Source organism: Capricornis sumatraensis, chromosome 19 (genome assembly GCF_032405125.1).
Source record: "Capricornis sumatraensis isolate serow.1 chromosome 19, serow.2, whole genome shotgun sequence".
Classification (NCBI taxonomy): Eukaryota; Metazoa; Chordata; class Mammalia; order Artiodactyla; family Bovidae; genus Capricornis; species Capricornis sumatraensis.
The window spans coordinates 73,638,486-73,659,220 of NC_091087.1; the positions used below are offsets into that span (position 1 = coordinate 73,638,486).

Consider the following 20,735-nt stretch of genomic DNA (forward strand, 5'->3'; position numbering starts at 1 on the left):
TGATTACACTAAGTGAAGCAAGTCGGACAGAGAAAGACAAAGATCATATGAGATCACTTATGTGAGGAATTTAAAAATTGATAGGGGTTTCCCTGGTGGCTCAGTGCTAAAAAAATCTGCTCGTCAATGCAGGAGATACGGGTTCGATCCCTGATCCTGGAAGATCCTACGTGCCTCGGAACAACCAAGCCCGTGTGCTGTAAGTACTTAGCCTGTGCACTAGAACCCAGAAACCACACCGACTGAAGCGCGAGCATCCTAGGCCCGTGCTCCCCAAAAAGGGAAGCCAGCACAGTGAGAATCCCGGGCACCGGAACTAGAGAGGAGCCCCCACCAGCCGCGGCTAGAGAAAGCCTGTGCGCAGCAGCGAAATTCAAACATAAATGAATACAATTATTGTAAAAAAAAATTGGTACAAATGAACTTATTTACAAGACACACAGAGACTCACAAGCATAGGAAACAAACTTACGGTGGTTACCAAAGCGGAAAGGAGTGGGGAGGGATGAATTAAGAGTTTGGGATTAACATTCCCACACTACTATATATAAAATAATCAATAAGGACCTACTCATTAGTGGGCTATACTCCAATATAAAATAAAAAGTTTAATTAAAAAATAAAGACTGACTGTATAACACAAGGAGCTCCACTCAATACTCTGTAATAACCTACATGGAAAAATCTGAATAAGAACAGATACAACTGAATCCTTTTGCTGCACACCTGAAACTACCACAACACAGTAAATCAGCTATACTCCAATATAAAATTAAAATTAAAAAAAAAAAAAAACAAATTGCTACCTGGTCCTAATATTTACTGCTGACACAAAGGGATAGAACAGGAAGAGGGCGCGGAGCAGGAGCTTGTGTCTGAGGAAGCATGAATCACCTTCCAGGAAGGAAATCCCAGGAAACCGGCAAGAGACGTAGCCTGGTGCCGGCGTCCCTCAGCTCGTGGCCCAGGAAACTCTTCACGAGGGTCAGAAGGTGGGCTCATGCCGCCTGCATCTGCAACGTCTGCTGCAGGCATCAGAGGCCCCGAGGACGAAGCTCCCTCTGCAGGCCCCACTTAGTGACAAGACTGCATCCATGTCAGTATCCAAGTGAATCACCTGCCACAGCACAGAGATGCTGAAAGCAGCGTGTTGCGAGGGCACTCCTAAGGGAGCTGCCAAAAGTTCACATCTTCACGCCACAATGGGCTTCCCAGGTGACTCCATGGTACAGAACCCGCCTGCGATACAGGAGACAGGGTTTCAATCCCTGGGTCAGGAAGATCCCCTGGAGACGGAAATGGCAACCCACTCCAGTATTTTTGCCTGGAGAATCCCATGGACAGAGGAGCATGGTGGGCTACAGTCCATGGGGTCGCAAAGAGTCGGACACGACTGAGCGAGCAGGCAGGCAGGCCTGTGGCACATTAGACACCGAGGTCTTCGGCTCACTCTGCTTTGCAAAAGACACGGTAACAGGTTTGCAGTGGGGTGATCTGTCCCACGGCCACCGGAAGTCTCAGACAGCTTCATTTTCTGCAGAAGGGGGCCTAGCTTCCTTCCACCCCACAGTCTCGAAGCTTCCACGATGCAGGATTCAGTGTTCTGGTCAGATGAAGAAGCAGTGCACTCGTTTCCCTAGGGCTGCTGTAGTGAATCACCACACACTGGGTGGTTACCACAAGAGAAATGTGCTCTCACCCGGTTCTGAAGCCTAGACATCCAGAACCCAGGTGTGGGCAGGTTGGTTCCCTCTGGAGACTCAGGGGCATCTGCTCCAGGCCCCTCCTGGCTCCTGGTGGTGGCCAGCAGCCCGTGGCTTCCGGACACGCTGTCCCGGCCTCTGCCCCCATGGTCACCCAGCATTCATCCTGTGCGTGTCTGTGTGTCTGGGTTCAAATTTCCCTCTTCTCGTAAGGACACCAGGCACTGGATTTAGGGCCCACGCTAATCCAGAATGACCTCACCCCAACCTGATCACATCTGCAAAGACCCTATATCCAAATACGGTCGCATGAGGTTCCAGGGGTCAGGACGTCAACATATCTTTCAGGAGGACATAGCTCAGCCCACAAGTGGCCTCTCAAATCCCCAGACAGCCCACCAAGTGACTCTTGATAAAGATACATCAAGAAACTTATATTTGTGTTGCCCCTTTCCCAGAGTCTTGAGGAAATGAAGGAATGCATTGTTGGGGACTTCCCTGGCAGTCCAGTGGCTAAGACTTTCATTTCCAATGCAGGGGGCCCAGGTTTGAGCCCTGGTCAGGGAACTAGATCCCACATGCTGCAACTAAGACGCAGTGCAGCCAAATAAATTAAAAAAAAATATTTTTTAAGAAATGCGTCATGGATACCATTTCAACCATGGATGGAGCTGAGCTCCAAAGACCTGGAATGACGTAGAGTGAAGATCACAGTGTGTGTGTGTGACAGGAGGGGTGCTTAGCGCATGTCTGTAGCATCATGGACATGTCATGACCAATTCTTTACAAATCGGCTGCAATGTATCTGCAGGTAATGACAGCTTACAGTGAACAGTGTGAGATTCAGGCTCTCGGAAGAAGATTTAGCTTTGGGACCAGGGACCAGGCTTGATCACTCAAGAGCATTTGTGGTGCAGAGTTTTGTTAAAGTGAAAAAGAGAGAAAGCTTCTGACACAGATGTCAGAAGGGGTCAGAGATAAGAGAGACACTTCAAGGCTGAAGTTCACCAGGCGCCTCTCCAAAAAATGCATTTTTGAGGTAGGATGGCACGAGGTGTGTCGTCCTCCAGCCATAAAACAATTGATATGAATACTGGTTTGTTGAGCATTGTTAGCCCAAGGTTTGAGAAAAGGAAAAAAGTTAGTCCTAGGTGGAACCATTTTGAAGAAAGGCAAACTTTAAAGCAAATACATAGTTTCATTAACATAGCTTAAGAAAAATATTTCCATAAAAAGAAGACATTTGGTTAGCTCAAGGTTTGAGAAAAAGTTCAGGTGGAACCAGGTGTCGTCATAGCAACACAGAATTTTAAGAGACACTGGCAGCCTACTTCCAGGAGATCCTGGCCTTCCTGCCTGTTACGCTCTCAGTAATAGCTGCTGAGTCATACTTTTTAAAAATCTTCTGTTTTTTTTTTGGAATCACCTTGTAATTCACCAGGAAGGAACAGAAGTACTCTTTCCTCAGGCCTCGAAGACTCCCTCCTCACTCATGGTGAGCAAAATGTAGTTCCAGGCGCTGGCCTGCCCTGCGTTGCAGCATTGACCAAAGCAAGCCCTGCACTGCGTGGAATCTCATTCTAGCTGGGGGTGCAGACCCTGAGCAAGAATTGCAAGTATATCTCATACAGAGAAGCATGCTCCGAAGGAAAATGGAGCAATTAATAAAGGGGCGAGCAGTGGGGGTGTTATTTTGAAGGCTCCTCTAAAGGGTCCCACTTTAGTGGAGGTCTAGTGAAGAGAAGGAGCGAACCCTTTAGGATCCTGGAGGAATATTTTTTATTTCTTAAAAAAATTTAATTGAAATATAGTTGATTTACACTGCTGTTAGTATCAGGTATACAGCAAAGTGATTCAGTTATAAGGGCATCAAGCCAGTCAACCCTACAGGAAATCAATCCCGAATATCCATTGGAAGGGCTGATGCTGAAGTTGAAGCTCCAATACTTTGGCCACCTGATGCAAAGAACTGACTCACTGGAAAAAAACCCTGATGCTATTGAAGATTGAAGGCAGGAGGAGAAGGGGACGACAGAGGATGAGATGGTTGGATGGCATCACCAACTCGACGGACATGAGTTTGAACAAGCTCCGGGAGATGGTGATGGACAGGGAAGCTTGGTGTGCTGTAGTCCATGGGATCACAAAGAGTCAGACACAGCTGAGGGACTGACCTGAACTGAGCTGAAAGGATGGAAAAGAGCTCACACTGACACTGATCCAGAGAAAGACAAGAGAACATGTTGACATCAGAAAAAAGTACATTTCAGAGCAAATAATTCCACTAGGAATAGGAGAGGCATTTCATAGTGTTCAAGGAATCAGTTCACGAAAAGGTCACAACCATGTGAAATGTTTGTGTGTCTAATAACAGAGCTGCAACAGACAGGAATCAAAACCAGACTGAGCTGTGTGGAGAGAGACAATCGCACAGTTATACGCTGAAAGTTCAATACATCTCTCAATAGAAAGAGCAGCACAGATATAGTCTTAACACTTCAGCCAAGCTGGATGGATAGGCATTTTCTGGAACACTCCAGAAAACAGCGGGTGTGACTCTTAAGGTTGGGGGTCACCGTGCACAGATGTACTGAGTGTCACAGGGCTCAGGGGTGTCAGCAGGACACACAAGACCCGCTGTGTGCACAGCACCCAAGCGTCAAGAAAGAGGAGGACCCAGAAGGGGTCAGTGGATTTGCCCACGTGCAGGCCATCTGGTGGCCTTCACCACGGCACCTGCCAGGGAGTGGGGTGGGGAGCTGGCCAAGAGGCAGCCCTCAGCTACGCTCCTTTGCAAGCAGTTTTGCTGAAAAGCATGAGCCGTGCTGGCAGGAGGTGTGGCAGGGGTGTCTCTTCTTTCTTTCCAAAGAAAGGGTGCGTTGGAGAAGGCTGGACATGGTTGAGAAGAGTCCAGGAGGGAGAGAGGAATATTTGAGGGCGAGGAGAATTTCAGAGGCATGTCCAGGAGAAGGAGTGTGGGCTCCAGCGCCCCCAGGGAGCCGTCGCCTTGGCTGGGAACACAGATGTTCTCAAGTAAGAGAAGGGGCTGAGTCCCTCCAGAGAGGAACCGCCAGGGCGGCGGGAGGCGTCTCAGAGGGCCTGCGGCTCAGCAGAGACTGAATTGCCTGCTTTAGAGGCAAATTTCCCCAACTTTACCAATGGGCGGTGGGATGCCGGCGGGACCACGGCCGGGCATTCCCGCTGGTCAGTGCCGTTGCTCGGTTGGCGGCTCTGGATCGGTCGCCCGGGTGACCTTGGGAAGGTGAGCCTGGAGGCATTCCCGGGATGGACCCGGCCAGCAGGCAGGGAGGAGGTCTCGGGCCGGAGACGGCTCCGGAGTGCGGGTCCTCCCCGTCACCGCTAAAGGGCGCCACGACACCGCCCTGCTCCTGCGAGGCGCTCCCCCTCGGCGCCCCAGCCTCGCCAGGAGCCCAGGGAGCTTCCAGCCTCGCCCCGAGGCTCGCTAGAGAGAAAAGGCGCCGAGACAGAAAAGGGGGTGGAGGCTGGGACGAGCGTCATCAGAGAGAGTCCTGCAGCCCGGCGGAGCGACCGGTGGGTGGAGTCCCGCGCCGGCGCCGGGATGCCGCCGCCTCATCTCATGCAGCTGGGGAGGTTCCACACCTAACGTGCGCCCTGTGGACCGGCCGCTGCTGCCATCCAGCCCCGTTCCCCGGGCGTGAGGCCTTCGTTTCACAGCCATCAATCAACCACGCGCCCATGTGGGCCCAGGCCCTGCTGGCGCTGGGAACGGGCCGTGGAATGAATGAATGAATGAATGAATGTGCGAGCCCAGTGTGGAATTTCCCCGGGGGAGAGGAGGACCCCAAGCGCAGAGACTGAAAGTGCTGAGCCAGCCGGGCTTGGGCTGAGAGCTCAGTGTGGTGCAGGGCCGGGAGAAGGAGGGGAAAGAAGAGTGGGGCTGAAAGGGAGTCCCCAACTTAGATCCGAGGAGCCATCCGGTGCCGTCCAAGAAGGCGGGGAATGGACATGCCAACAGTTCATCACCAATTTCATATAAAACACAAGTGGCTCAGCAGCCACTCCCATCCCCCATCATCTTAGAAAGGATTCTCTCCCCAGCACCCACAGCCCACTGCCAACAGAAACCAGATTCGACTATGGACAGGAGAAAGCGGAGATGGCAAACTAAGTAGGCCAGGGGAGAAGGGGAGAGCCCACTTCTGGACGGAGGGCGCACCTCCATGAAGAGTCAGCTTCCCAGGAAGTCCTGCACTAGGAGCCCAAGGCAGCATCTCACAAAAATATCCCCTCCCCTGTCAGCCTGGGGCAGTCTAGCCAGCCCTCAGAACAAGGAATTTACAGTGCCTGGCACTCAACACTGACAATTCTTACTATGTATTTATTAAACAGCAAAAAAAGTGGAAGTCGTGACCGACTCTTTGCGACCACAGGACTATACAGTCAGTCCATGGAATTCTCCAGGGAGAATACTGGAGTGGGTAGCGGTTCCCTTCTCCAGCGGACCTTCCCAACCCAGATCGAACCCAGGTCTCCCGCATTGCAGGCGGATTCTTTACCAACTGAACTATCAGGGAAATATCCTTGGAAAACAGAAATGCAAGCACATTTGATCAATGTACGGACCCTGATTGCTCAGGTTCCTCTGATTTTCATCCTTTTAGGAGTAACACTTAATTTTGAAGCCATCAGACATACAGGGCTGCACATCTGGAGCCTGCTCCTCTGTTGCCCTGGCTCGGAGCCAAGCTGCAGACATTTGAGTCCCGTGGAGGCCCAAGTGGCTGCGTCTCCTGGGTGGTGCTGACTCACCCTGCAGGCTGCAAGCAGCCTCTCTCCATCTGCCAGGTCACTGCTGGGTTTCTAGGGCTCAAATGGTGTGTAGTCAATTCAGGGTTCACTAACCTGAACCTAATAGATCCTCTTCCGTCCCAGTTCCTACCCCAAAGGACACGAGGCAGAGAGCAACCCTCGGCAGAGTGCCTGCTAATGACGCAGTCAGTGATAGTTGTCGGTGGCATTACTGTTTTTCGTTACCGTTGTGATCATGGCACACACTCACTATCGGTGCTTTGTCTTTTCCCAGGAACATTAGTTATGTCTGTTCAGGCATATGATACAAGAGTGGACTGGTGTGAAATAAGACAGACAGAGGACCAATATTATATGATAGTACTTCTGTGGAATCTAAAAAAAAGATTATACAAATGAACTTATTTACAAAGCAGAAATAGACTCACCGACATAGAAAACAAATTTATGGTTACCAAAAGGAATAGCAGAGTGGGGTGAAAGTGTTAGTCATTCAGTTGTATCCGACTCTTTGCGACCCCATGGACTGTAGCCCACCAGGCACCTCTGTCCATAGGATTTTCCAGGCAAGAATACTGGAGTGGGGTGCCATTCCCTTCTCCAGACATCTTCCAATTCTGGTATTGAACCTGGGTCTCCTGCCTTTACCGTCTGAGCCACCAGGGAAACCCTAGTGGGCTGGGGTAGGGGAGACAGATTAGGAGTTCGGAACTGACATGTACACATTACTATATATAAATCAGGCAAGCAACAAGGATCTACTGTATAGTGTATTGAGAGAACTACACTCAATATCCCATAATAACCTATAATGGAAAAGAATTGGAAACAAAAAATACATATGTATACATATACACACACACACACACATGTGTGTATATATACCTTGCTATACACTTGAAGCTATTAATAACCCAACATTGTAAATCAACTATACTTCAATTTAAAAAATTCCACACACAAAAAAGAATGGACTGATGGTGGTCAGGAGGAGGATGGGCTATTAATCTGTCCCCTTTTCCATGAGCTGCTTAAAGAATCATCTGATAGTCTTCATGTTCCAGCAGCTCCTGGGACGTGGCACCTGGCAATTGAGCAAGAATAGGCATAGTGTATGTTTCGCAGTTTTCCAAAGATGATTTGGGGAAATCGAATCAGCCCATCTTCATTCCACCAATCAGCACTTAGCTCTCTGACTGTGCATTTTGATACAAAAATAGGGCCTTTGACTTCCCTTCCTCCACCCAACTTAAAAAGTGAGTTATGAGTTTGAACTTTCAAAAGCCAATTAACACTCCTTATAATAACTGTCCCTTCTAAACCAAGAACTGAGCAGCATGGATTCTGGCCCTTAAGTCATCTCGGTGTACCAAAGGAGGTCCAGGTAGCTGGGAGCCGGGGGCAGACGAACTGAGCAGGCACCGCGGCCCCTATCCTACCTTGTGTGGCTCCCGAGGCTAAGACCCTCGGAAGGACAGTGCCAGCTCGGGATGCTAGGGGAGCATCACCGTTCTACGCGGACGCTCTCATGGAGATCTCTCTCTTGGTCCTCGGGGCCTCCTGGGGGTAATCATATTGCCTTTAGCAACCCGGACACACAACAGCTTGGCTTCACCCTACCGTTCAAGTGTCACCTCCTGTGGCTTTCCTGTAGATCTCTCCTGCAGTCAGGCCTCTGTCTTTGCAGAAGCTGGTAGGTACTTGCGCTGGGAATGTCCCCTCCCGAACTCCCTCCTTCTGGCCTAGCAATGTGACACTCCCCTCTTCTCCTCCCCCTCTGAAAAAGATCCCCACTCTCCCTATGTGTGTTCTAAAACACAGAAAGCTATGTTTTAGCTCGACACATCGTAGTCATTCATTCGTTCAAAGAAAGAGCACAGGTTAAGGGCTTAGAACAACATCAAGCAAGAGATAAGTGCTCTAAACGCGTTCACTGGTTAACACCATTCATTTATGCACTCATTCATTCATTCATTCATTCAACATTGTTGTAGGGTCTCAGGCTCTGTGCTGCTCGCTGAGGCCGCACCAGCGAACAAGATAGAACGGAGTCCCTGACCACCCCGCCCCGCGCCCCACCAAGTTCCCACCTTCAGGGCTCGAGGTGTGGGGACGGCGGGGGCTCCGCCCAGCGCTGGAACTACGAGTCCCAGAAGGCCGCGCGGTGGCGCCGCCGAGGTCGCCTGCGCGCGTGCGCGACGCCATGACCAAGGCGCCAGTGGCTGCGGCGGGCAGGCGCGCGACGTCGTGACGTAGGCGGCGCACGAGGCGTGGCTGCGGCGGGCAGGGCGGGGACGGCGGGCGGTGGCCTTTAGGGCGGAGCCGGCTCCCGCTCTCCCTCAGTCGGCCGCGGGTAGCGGACGATCGTCCCGCGTCGCCCGTTTCTCTCGCGCGCCGGCTCGCTAGCTCGCTCTCTCGCCGAGTCGCGGCCGCCTCCTCAGCGCTGCGCGCGGGTCCCGAGCGCGGCGCCATGTCGGAGCCCGGGGGCGGCGGCGAGGACGGCTCGGCCGGCCTGGAGGTGTCGGCGGTGCAGAACGTGGCCGACGTGTCGGTGCTGCAGAAGCACCTGCGCAAGCTGGTGCCGCTGCTGCTGGAGGACGGCGGCGAGGCCCCGGCCGCGCTCGAGGCGGCGCTGGAGGAGAAGAGCGCCCTGGAGCAGATGCGCAAGTTCCTCTCGGATCCGCAGGTGCACACGGTCCTGGTGGAGCGCTCCACGCTCAAAGGTGCGGGCCCGCAGCCGCCGGGGGCGCACCCCCGGGGACGGAGACCCGTGGGGACAATGGGCTCGCTTTGTCTGGTCGGCCTCTCAAGATGGCCGAGTTGGGTGGAGACGGCGTCTCCCGGGCTGAGCGCGGGCGGAGGCCGCATCCCGGCCTCCGCTGTCACATGAGCTCTTCGGTTTCGGTTTGTGTCCAGGCCGGGCCGGCCTCGGGAGGGATCCCGGCAGGCCGGCCTGGATTGTGACCCCTTCGGTCGCCAGGATGTAGGGGGAGGGCCCGGTGGATCCCCGCTCCACGTACGGAGGCCCGGGCAGGGACCGTGGCAGCTTCGCTTGCCCCGCGAGGCTTCCAGTGTGCTGGGTTGGACAGCGCACGCAGCTCGGCCTCTTGGACCTCCTGCTGTCCCCTGCCGAGGCGAGGTCCATCTCCACCCACTTCATACTCGAGAAAACTTGAAGCCCAGCTGAAACGACTGGTCCAAGGTCACACCAGCTAATCCTCCCGAGACTGGACCCAGCATCTCAAGTTTCCAGTCCGCTTGTTTTCATTCAGACATACCTTGTATTTGTGGAATGCTCCCTGGTGGCTCAGACGGTAAAGCGTCTTCCTGCAATGCGGGAGACCCGGGTTCAGTCCCTGGGTGGGGACGATCCTCTGGAGAAGGGAATGGCAACCCACTCCAGTATTCTTGCCTGGGAAAACCCATGGACAGAGGAGTCTGGCAGATTACAGTCCATAGGGCCACAAAGAGTTGGATACGACTTAAGTGACTTCACTTTCTTTTAAGATGATCCTAAGGATGACCCAGCGGTCTTTGAATCTATTGGGTTGGTCAGAAACTTCCTTCGGATTTTTCCCTAACATCTTAAGGATGTTGGGCACGTTTGACCATCTTCAAAGGAGAGGATTCGGGTTAGGCACCATGCTTGCTTTGGCAGCAGGTATACTGAAACAGGTTAGGCACGCAGTGGAGGGACGGGGTAAAAGGTTTGCATATTCCGGCGGTCTCCAGCAGTGAATTCCCTAGAGCAGGGCTGGACTCCTCTTGGGAGAGGAGATAGCCTTCCAGGAGGATTTCCCCTGGATGCTTTGAGACCTTTTGTAGCCAGTGGGCCGAGGGTCTTGACAGTTCAGTATGGGTGTGGCCGGGTGCATCCAGGAACCAAGAGGATGAGGACCAGGTAAATAATTCTAGCTTAGTACTGAGGATGGGGCGTTGTCTGGAAGTGCTGGGGGACAAGCTTCTTGTAATCTCAAAAAGCTGTGCTGTCTGCCTCATGGTCCTGTTCCCTGCCCCCTCTCCCCAGACTTATATTTGTATCAGATCATTTGTTTCTTTCAAAGACTTCTTACTCAGGAGATGCTTCATTGTAGCATTGGTCTCTGCAGGAGGGTCAGCTAGGGGGAAAGAGAATTTTCCTTAGATCCACAGAGAATGTTCAAAGCCAATAAGCCATCCAGGCATATTTTATGTTATATGAATATTAATGTTGTTTAGGGTTTTCTTTTCTGTTTGAGATTGTTTTCCCACATGGAAACCAACAGTATTTGAAAAACTTTTTTTGAACTTATTTCTTTTTTTTTTCTTTAAAGTGTATGATCTCAATAGAAAATTAAACAGATAATTAAAATCACCTGGAATCCTTTGACCTAGATATGACCACAGTCAGCCTTTTGGTGTCTGTCTTTGTGGTGGTTTTCAGTGAACATACATTGTTTTATTAAAATACATTTTAATCTGTGTCGTTACTGTATTTTGAGTGGCTTGACCTTAGCTAATTCTTGATCATATTTTCATTGCACTGTTTGTGTTTTGAAATCAGTGATTTCTACATTAGGTCTCAGTTTCTTTTTATGGAAAATAAACTGTAAGTTTTGTTCTTTGCTTCTAGGGTTCTCTTTGGTGGTTCACTTTACTCAACATCTTAGGACTGAACTTTGCTAAAATTATTGGAGTATAACCCTATTTCTGTCAATGCTTTCTGGTGCAAATCACCTCTGTTTTCTTGATGGTTCATTTTCTCCTTTCAGGATCAGGCATCCGAATCTTGGCTCCATAATGACTTGCACTTTTGAACATTGACTAAGGAATGAGACTGTCTAAAATTGAAATCCTACCTCATTCATGAATTTATAAAAGTCCCATAAGTATTTCTAGTAATTCAATCAGTCTGTAACTTATTTTTCACTTACAGAAATCTGAGGGAAAATTATGTGGTCCCATAAGTCTAATCAGCATCCTGGCTGCATTGGCATAATTTAGACACAAGCCTAGGCCCAGGTCCCTTAGTAGAAAGGCTGTCTGTCTTCCGAGTGTGTTTTTTGAGTTAGTGTTGCCATTTGCTCCTTTAAGCAAATAGGAACATCCAGAGTTATTTTCAGTGGAAAAGGAGGCTTCCGTTACAATATTGAGAACAAATCTGAGTGGTTTAAACTGATTAAAGACCACTTACATTGAAGTCATATCATTTATTCAATGAATTTAGAATTTATTTACTTTTACTTTATCTTCCCCTCACATGCCCCCCTTTTTTATGGAAAGGATTTTGTAAACACATAATTGAATATAAAAGCATTTTTTGTACTGAAGATCGGTCTTTGTTTTGACTGCTGCCTTTAGCTTTAAACTGTTTTGGTAAAGTACAGCACTCCTTACAGTGTAGAATAAAGGTGGTGAATTTAACAGTTTGTTTCAGGGGCTGCCCCGTGCAGTTTGCAGCACCTTAGTTCCCCAGTCAGGATTGAGCCCAGGCCCCTGCAGTTGGGGCTCTGAGTCCTAACCACTGCCCCACCAGGGAAGTTCCTATCAATTTTATTTTGATAGCGAAAAGTTGGTAGGAAAGGGAAGGTTAAATTGTGGCTCCTCGATGTAAAAAGAGAAGTCTCCCTGTGGAAAAGTGTTTTCTTCATAGCATACTTTTGAAAGCATGACCAGGTAGGTGATCATTACGTGATGGGCATTTTATGACGGCAGCGACATTTCTATAGCCTTTTTTACCTGATGCGTTTTTGTTTGAGTTCCATCTCCAGGAGAGGTTGGGTGGTGAAGGCGGGAGAAGGTGAGGATGCTCTGGGGTGCAGCTGCTGGAGCTGGTGATCCCAGGGCTTGTCTGTGGCCAGGCTGGAGCTGGTGGTCCCAGGGCTTGTCTGTGGCCAGGCTGGAGCTGGTGATCCCAGGGCTTGTCTGTGGCCAGGCTGGGGCTGGTGGTCCCAGGGCTTGTCTGTGGCCAGGCTGGGGCTGGTGGTCCCAGGGCTTGTCTGTGGCCAGGCTGCGGCTGGTGGTCCCAGGGCTTGTCTGTGGCCAGGCTGGGAGCCCGTGCTGTGGGGCTCCGCTTCTGTTGTGCTCCACTCAGGTGTCTTAACCTGGGATGAGGCTGAAAACGGTGGCTGCCTTTAGTCCATACTCAGCCTAAACTTGGAATTTTAGTTTTTCCTGACAGACATGGTTGAGGCGGTTTTACCTCCGCTTCGTTAGTGCAGAGCTGGCTGGCAGCCGGAGTATGACAGAAAGCTCGTGGCTTTTACAGGACCCGCCCTCCTAGAGGTGTAGTGGAGGAGAAAGATGTATGGGGCCTCACTGTCCCGTGCGGGCCCTCGGGTGGTCACAGCAGCCTGCCGCGGGGTGAGTTTGGATGGGCAGTGCTTCAAGGCGAGTGGAATTCGTGTACAGGAGAGGAAAACCAGTCGTCACTTCTTTTTGAAAAGCTAAAAACAAATGGAAATTTCGTCTGCAGAGTATCTGGCTGGAAGCAGCGGGAGAGAGGTAGCCCAGCCCACTCCGTCCTGAGTGAGGAAACCGAAACCACAGGCTTTAAGACCCAGTTAGGAGCAGGATGGTTTGAGGAGGGTTCTGAAACCTAAAAACAATTTCTCTGTTCAGTTCCTTGGTATCCATTAAAAAGGGGTGTTCGTCTGTATTTACCTCATAGAGGTTCTTTTCACTTAGTATGAGCCTTAAAAAGCGTTCAGGCTCTTAGGCATTATTGACATTCATTTTTCTGGAAGTGTCAAAAGGAGCCCCAGACTTGCCTCAGGTACAAGGGGAACGTGCGGTTTAACCCTCCTTTCATAGTCCCAGTGGTGTTGAGTGAAGAGGCTCAGGACTCTGCCCGAGAGGGTCACAGCCTCTGCACAGGACACAGCGTGGACCTGGGGATGACTGGAGAAGGTACCAGGGGCGTGAAAGGGGAGGAGCCGGAGTGGCCGCTGGAGGAGAAGCGGGGGAGGATATGTGTGCTCGCGACTGACCACAGTACTCTGCGACTAGCGGCATGCTGGGGTTTCAAAAGGAAAAGAAGACGACACGTAAAGAGAACCTGGAGCACGCAACAAGCACTCTGGCCAAAGATGAGCGGCCTTCATGCTTGGCTGCGAGGAGGCTTGCCCGGCGGCTGGAGAACGTTGGGAGGGGACGGTGAGCGCAGGAGTGACCACGGGCAGGCCAGCCTGGCCTGTCCACCAGACTGCACACACGCGCCCCCTCTACCTGGGAGAGGCGCCGTGAGCCCTAGAGGAGGTGAACGTGGGTCTGCTTGTGTTTCATTCAGCAAGGCGTATTGCTCACCTAAGTCACAGTGTAATGATCGAAATCATTTGTGGTTTGAAATACAGTCATCTTTCAAAAGAAGGATACACAGAGTAGTGCTTAAAGACATTTTGAACATCTCGAGAAGTTTTGATAGACTCAGAAGTTAACCAGAGAGATGACCACAGGCCGCTGTAATGTGTATCAGGGTGGCTGGCAGCAGAGGAATTTGAGAGGCGGGCCCAACGCTGTGGGCTGGTATTTCGGTTCCATGCGTATGTTAACAGGCAGCACTATCATTCTGTTGTGTATTCACCAGTGACTGTAGCATCATTAGGAAACTGGCTCAGACTTTACGGCAAGTGGAATATTACCTGGGAAACATGCAGACTGTCTCTGTCTCTTAACACTGCGGGATTGACAGTCCCTGTTAGGAATCAGCTAGTAAGTGTCTTTCTCTCCTCCAAGCAGTTTTTAAAAAATGTTTCTGCAGAAGTAAAATTACTGTTCTTTAGAATATGTAATAATTTATGAAGAGACATACCAATATTTTCTGCTAAAGTTTAAATTGTTTGGGTGTTTACAAAACAAGGTCCTGAGTTCTCCATAATGGGACTCAGACCCACTCAGGCTTCATGTGGTCCTTGTGTTTATGGGGAACAGGGTTAAAAAGCCTAATTCAAAATGTAGTCTTCAGCTGATTACTGACGACTTCCAGCAATTACTGTCATCAGAGGCAGTTCGAGTTTTACTGAGCCGTGGAGGACACCTTGCACGCCCTTTTCTGAGGGTGATGTCATGGGGCGTGCCTCCTGCTGCAATGCAGTGTGATTCCAGGGTGGGCTGGGCGGGCCCTGCACAGCCGTCCTGAGAAGGAGACAGAGACGGAGCCGGCTGTGACTCATCGCCTGGCCTCCTGCCCGCCTCCTTTAACCCCGTTTGCAGCGTTCAGGCAACGTGGTTAGATGCTGAGTCCGGTCGGCATGCTTGGTTTCATTTATATAGAGGATGATGCTTTGTCCAGGAGGAAGAAATTATTCAAAGTTATTACTGTATTTTTTAATTATGTCAGTAATTTCCTGTGGTAATTATTTTCTGTTTATTGTTGGAGTGTTATTTTAATGGCATGTATTTTATGTAACCCATAGAAGAACATTACTGAAAGTTCCAAAAATTGAGGGAAAAAAATATTTCAGAATCCCACCGCCTGACAGCTGCTTTAGTTTGGGAGTATTTCCTTATATTCTCTGTGCTCGCATTTTACAGACTGCAGTTACGTATTTGGTTGGTTTCAGGCAGTATGATTTCTCTGTCGGTATGTCCACATTTCAGTAGTTAGAAAACTTGATTGGTGTGGGGTTGTTTTTTTTTTTTTTTTTTTTTAGGTAGTTGGTAATGTTTCAAAAACAGCTAGGAAGTCCCTGGCACACTAGAATGTTCTGCCGCTCTCTTCCCTTCTCCTTCCTGAAGATATACCAAAAACAACATTTTGGAAGAGTTACTGTCTTCTTGATTAACATACCAATATTTTCTGTGCTTTTAGTGGAATTTTGTATGTCTCATCTTAAAGCTAAAGAAGCAAACAGCTTCTGCTCATAGTTTTCAGCGCCTGTAGAACCTTGCAGACCACCTAGTTTAGTACCCAGCCCCTTTCTGATGCTGCCTTTACATTTTACAGATTTGAAGCTGAGGGGAAGAAAAATGCCTTTAGTTAAGTCTGCTGCCTTAGCTGTCACACCATGAGTTAGAAGTGAAGGCAAATCGCTTGTACCAAGTCAGATTAATTCTTCCATATTTACTCTTCCTGATGCAGTCACTCCACGTAGTATGTCGTTGCAGAGACAGTAACTAGCGGGCGTATGCATTTAGTCAGTGCTAGGTCTAGAGATTTGGATTACTTCCCCTTTTTATAACTTTTTGTAATTTTTTATATTTTTTCAATTTTGATTTTTAACTCTCTACAAATTTTATTCACGTTCATCTTGAGTTATCGTGGTGTTACATTCCAGTAAGCTTTTTAAAATCCCTACTGCATTCATAGGTTGACCGCAGAGCAGGCTCTGAAAGTGCTGTAAGGGCAGAGGGGAAGGCCTGGCGAACGCCCCCTTGTGACCCTGGGGGCGTTTCTTGGCAGCAGTTTTCTTGATGGAGGGAGGAGGGCAAGCTGTCGACCTGTGAGGACCCCAGGTTTGGAATCAGACCTCTGCATCGTCCCTTTGTCCCTTTCTAGTCACGTGTCTGAAGGCAGTTTACTTACATCCTTTGCTTGGAACAGAAGGATAAGTCGTCACGCCACCCCGGCAGGGTTGTTGTGAGGGTTAAGCACTTGACATAACGCCTGTCACATAGAGGGTGCTGAGTGGACAGCCTAGCAGAATACCCTGGGGTGGGAGGTGGGTGGCCTGCGTGTCAGGAGCTCCTGGGATGGGGCCGCTGGGATGGGGGTGGGGGGAACCTGGCCTTGGTGCGCAGACGCCGCCGGCACTGCCTGAGGCCAGGCCTGCTCTGGGCGTCCGTGCACTCAGTCCTTCAACTGCCCAGGCATGCCAGCGCACACCAGTTTACAAACAAGGAAGCAGAGAGGCTGGGAAGTTAAGCACCTTGCCTGGGATCACACTGCAAATAAGCGCCCGGGTCCGTCGGCACTCAGGAAAAAACGGGTGGAAGCCACGTCACACGGGGTGTAGGTGCCAGGTTGGGGATGGGGTGAGGCTCATCAGGCTCTGAGCAGTTGATAAATTCAATTAAAAATTGAAATATTGACTTGAATTTGATATAATGTCTATTACGATTTGCAGAGGATGTCGGTGATGAAGGAGAAGAAGAAAAAGAATTTATTTCCTATAACATCAACATAGACATTCACTACGGAGTTAAGTCCAATAGGTGAGCAGTGTGAATATACCATTATTTTGGACTATAAAACTTGTGAGAATTAAATGTAAATCCTAATCACGTCAGAGTTACCAAGAAGACACTCAAAAGATTTCTGCTCTTTAATTCAGTTTCTTGTCTTCGATTTTATCTACTCAAATTAAGAGGATTTCCAAGTCAGTATAAAATCAAAGTATTTTAATTGCCATGTCAGGACATTAGCCCTTGAGCCACAGTGTATTAATATTAACATGTCTAATAATGCTCTGAGATTATATCTGAGTTTTCATTATTATAAATAAGTAGCACACATTCATAGGTACAGGTCTGATTCTTGTTAGGATAAATCCCTAAAGATAGCATTACTAGTTCAGATATAGCATCTTTAACACGTTACCAGATTTCTAAAAAGATTGTGCCAATTTTTATTCTAGTAGACTTATTGAAATCCAAATACGTAAATGTTTATTTTGCATTGGCTTTTTAAAACTTTTTAGTCGGAATAATTTCAAGCTTACCAGAGTTGCCTGGACAGCATATGGCACCTCCCAGTATCAGTTAGCCTTTCCCACGTCCGCATTGTCATTCTTCTCCAGAGCCATCTGAGAGTGAGTTATCGACAGGCTGCCCCTTTGTCCCTAAACATGCTGCAGCCGTTTCCTAAGAACAGCCACATCCTTGCTCACAGCCGCAGCACAATTTCCAAATTGCCGAAATTTTAGAACAGGTTACTCTGGGTACAGCGCATACTCGTATTTTCTCAGCACTGCGCCTTGCAGCATTTCTCCCTCGATCCAGAATCCAGTTCCGTGTCTTTGATGACACTGGTGTCTTTGCTGAGCACAGACCAGTAGTTTGATGGGGTGCCCTTGCCCTGGGTCTGTCTGTTGCTTCTCCATGGTTACGTTCAAGTTGTACATTTTTGGCAGGAATACCGTTGTGACTGCGTTCCTTCTCACCGTGTCACAGCAGGAGCTTCATTGATTTTTTAGAATAATAGGAAGTATTGTGTCTAAAGTCCATATACATAATATGAGAACTGGAAAATTCAGATATTGCTTCCCTTGAAGCTGTTGGTTCAGCCACCTTTGAGCACCTGTTCTGTACAAGATAACAGCAGTGGGTGTGCAAAGGAATAAAACATAACTCCTGTTCCCAAGAAGTTCACGGTCTTTGGGGAGGAAGAGTGGCAGACACACGACTCGCTGTATTACTTGGCGAAGTCTCAGAGGTGCCGAAGACCGTGAAACCTGGAGACTGCTTCTGCTTAGGAAAGGTCCCATAGAAGAAATGATGCTGGAGTTGGGTTTTGAAGGTTAACTTGGAGTTTCAGCAGTTGAATATAGGTTTCTGAAGCAACTACAGAAAAACACATGCTGTTTAGAGAACGGGTCATGTAGTTTACAGGGTGTCTGAAGTTGGGTATGGGGTGCGTGGCAGGGGATGAGACTAAAAGAGTTGGTTTAGGCTGGGTGTAAGAGCCTGGAATGTCCCCTCATCACTTGAACCTGCAGGTGACTTTTGTTGTGGTCAAGCTGACATGTGATTCAATATCATAAATGAATGGGACAGATTATAATGAGATCAAATTTAAGTTCTTCACAGCTTGTAGCTTGCAGTTGCTAGGGAAGTTAGTTTTCGTGAGGACAAAATTATGAACTCAACCTCCATTTGAGACAAATTAACTTGGCCTGGTTTCATGGTCACGTGTCATAACCTTAACCTTGATTCCGTAGTTCTCACATAGATGAATAAAGAAGAGAAGCAGCGTATTTCACTATTAGAAAAGCAACAACTTATTCTTCGCATGATTTTAAAATCAAAACATGCAGATGGGTTTCTAGTTTGCGGGCACCACAGAGAAGGCTGTAGTCATGAAGGCTGATGAGGAATGAGACCGTGGGTTCTAATGTTTTCTTTTCCTTTCTTTTAGCTTGGCGTTCATTAAACGAACTCCAGTGATTGATGCAGACAAGCCAGTGTCTTCCCAGCTCCGAGTCCTCACGCTCAGCGAAGACTCGCCCTATGAAACCTTGCACTCTCTCGTCAGCAACGCAGTGGCGCCTTTCTTCAAGTCCTACATCAGGGAGTCTGGCAAGGCCGACAGGTAAGAACCAGCTTTCCTTCCTTCGTTTGAGTGTCGTTTCCTTACTGTTCGGAACACGCCTTGGAGAGAATGGTGCAGTGCTCGGGAATCGGGAGGCAAAGCTGGTAAACCCAGGGCTGTGAGTCTGCTGCGTAACGTGCAGCTTCGACTTGTGACGGGCCTGAAATGATAGAACCCCTTTGGAGACGACAGCACACCAAAACTTGAGATGGTTTTGTCTTTTAAGGGACGGTGATAAGATGGCTCCTTCAGTTGAGAAAAAGATTGCCGAGCTTGAGATGGGACTCCTGCACCTGCAGCAGAACATTGAGATTCCAGAGATCAGCCTGCCCATTCATCCGATTATTACAAATGTTGCAAAGCAGTGTTATGAGCGTGGAGAAAAGCCGAAAGTTACAGACTTTGGAGATAAGGTTGAGGACCCGACCTTCCTCAATCAGTTACAATCTGGAGTGAACCGCTGGATCCGAGAAATCCAAAAGGTAGGAGCACAGTATTGAAAGTATCGTGTAAAACGCTTTACGCGTTAGTATCTGCGAGAAAACCGGTACGAATTCTCGTCAAGGAGGTGGATTCTGTGATGCCGGTTGGCTCTCTCTCCCGTTGGTCCTGGGAGTGCTCGGTGGAGGACTAATGCCAGCCCGCATGGGGCAGTCAGGGTACCGTGTGACATGGTTAAGTGCCACCCGTGAGACAGCCTTAATCTCAGCTGTCTCAGTCCTTTGGTTCCAAACTAAACCACCTTTTATACAAGGAAGGAAATCTACTTGAAATATTGGCCCTGAATTTTAATGTGCATGTTTAGTGAATGATATTTTTCTACCTTTGTTTAAATGCTGAGTACTCTTGAATGTTACTTTGTATTTAAGGTGACCAAACTTGACCGAGATCCAGCCTCAGGAACTGCCTTACAGGAAATCAGTTTTTGGCTAAACTTGGAACGGGCGTTATACCGCATCCAGGAGAAACGAGAGAGCCCGGAAGTTCTTCTGACTCTGGACATCTTGAAACACGGCAAGCGATTCCATGCCACCGTCAGCTTTGACACTGACACAGGTAGGGACGAGAGCTTGGAGCTCAGAGGCTGATGCAGCGAGCTCTCCGCCTGGGTTTGTGATGAAAAGGAAGAGATGCACCGTCTCTCCTGACTGCTTACTCCTTTGCATCTAACCTCATCTTTCGCCAGCTCTAGGTGATGGAAATGATCTTCCCACCTACCTCCTTTTCCCTTTAGGGCTTTCAAGAGCAGGAGCCAGTTTCTAGGCCTGAGGATAGGGAGCCCTGGGGGCTCCCCTCCTGTTTCTCAGTTACCTGGTTCCCTGAATAGGCTGTGCTTCTTTCAATGTAAAGTTAAGCGTGCTTTTGACAGTTCAGGCAGGAGCGTGGTTTACGTTAAGAAGTTCTTCCCCACAGGGCTGCAGAAGGAGAGCTGGTCAGTACTTTCTCTTCTGCTATTTACCTGCCCCCCACCCCCTACATTCTCCGCCCTCTTCCCTGTTCTGAACCGTTGTCAAGATGAAGGTGGTTTCTGAATGCACAGCAGGGAGGGTGCCGTTAAATGAGCAGATGCCAGGCGCACAGATGCGGAGTGCCGGCCGTGGCCAGACCGTGCTGTCCACTAGAGACACGTTAGAACCAGTTATCGGGACAGCAGTCGTCGTCGTGTTCTTTTCCTTCCCCTCCGAAAAGGCTGTGTGCCCGCATTTTAAGTGTTAGAGGAAACCTTTTCAGTTCCCGTGACCACATTTTATATACTCACTAAGATACGGACGTTCACTAGTACCGAAATGTATACCTTGAATTTTTTTTAATGCTTCTGAAACCTTTATTCCTTTCCTAATAGATTCCTTTTTTAAAAATCTTATGCCAGAGGAAGTTTTAAAAAAAAGACCAGGACCCAGGTTTTTATGTGATCTGTGTCTATAATACACTCCGCCTAACTTGAGCCACGTGTATAAAATTTAAATTTTAGTGTTCTTAATGCTGATAAAATTCAAGTTTTACAAAACCAATGT

At 48.9% G+C, this 20,735-nt stretch overlaps 1 protein-coding gene across 1 annotated transcript in view; it reads left to right on the top strand.

The window, feature by feature from the left end:
- The first annotated feature begins 8,964 nt into the window (after positions 1-8,964).
- DYNC1H1 (dynein cytoplasmic 1 heavy chain 1) overlaps positions 8,965-20,735 on the top strand; it is a 60,653-nt gene continuing 48,882 nt past the window's right edge. The window contains exons 1-5 of the mRNA XM_068991231.1: positions 8,965-9,217; positions 16,538-16,625; positions 18,547-18,720; positions 18,947-19,202; positions 19,590-19,776. Of these exons, the coding sequence (XP_068847332.1) occupies positions 8,965-9,217; positions 16,538-16,625; positions 18,547-18,720; positions 18,947-19,202; positions 19,590-19,776 (958 nt within the window). The remainder of the gene's footprint in view (positions 9,218-16,537; positions 16,626-18,546; positions 18,721-18,946; positions 19,203-19,589; positions 19,777-20,735) is intronic.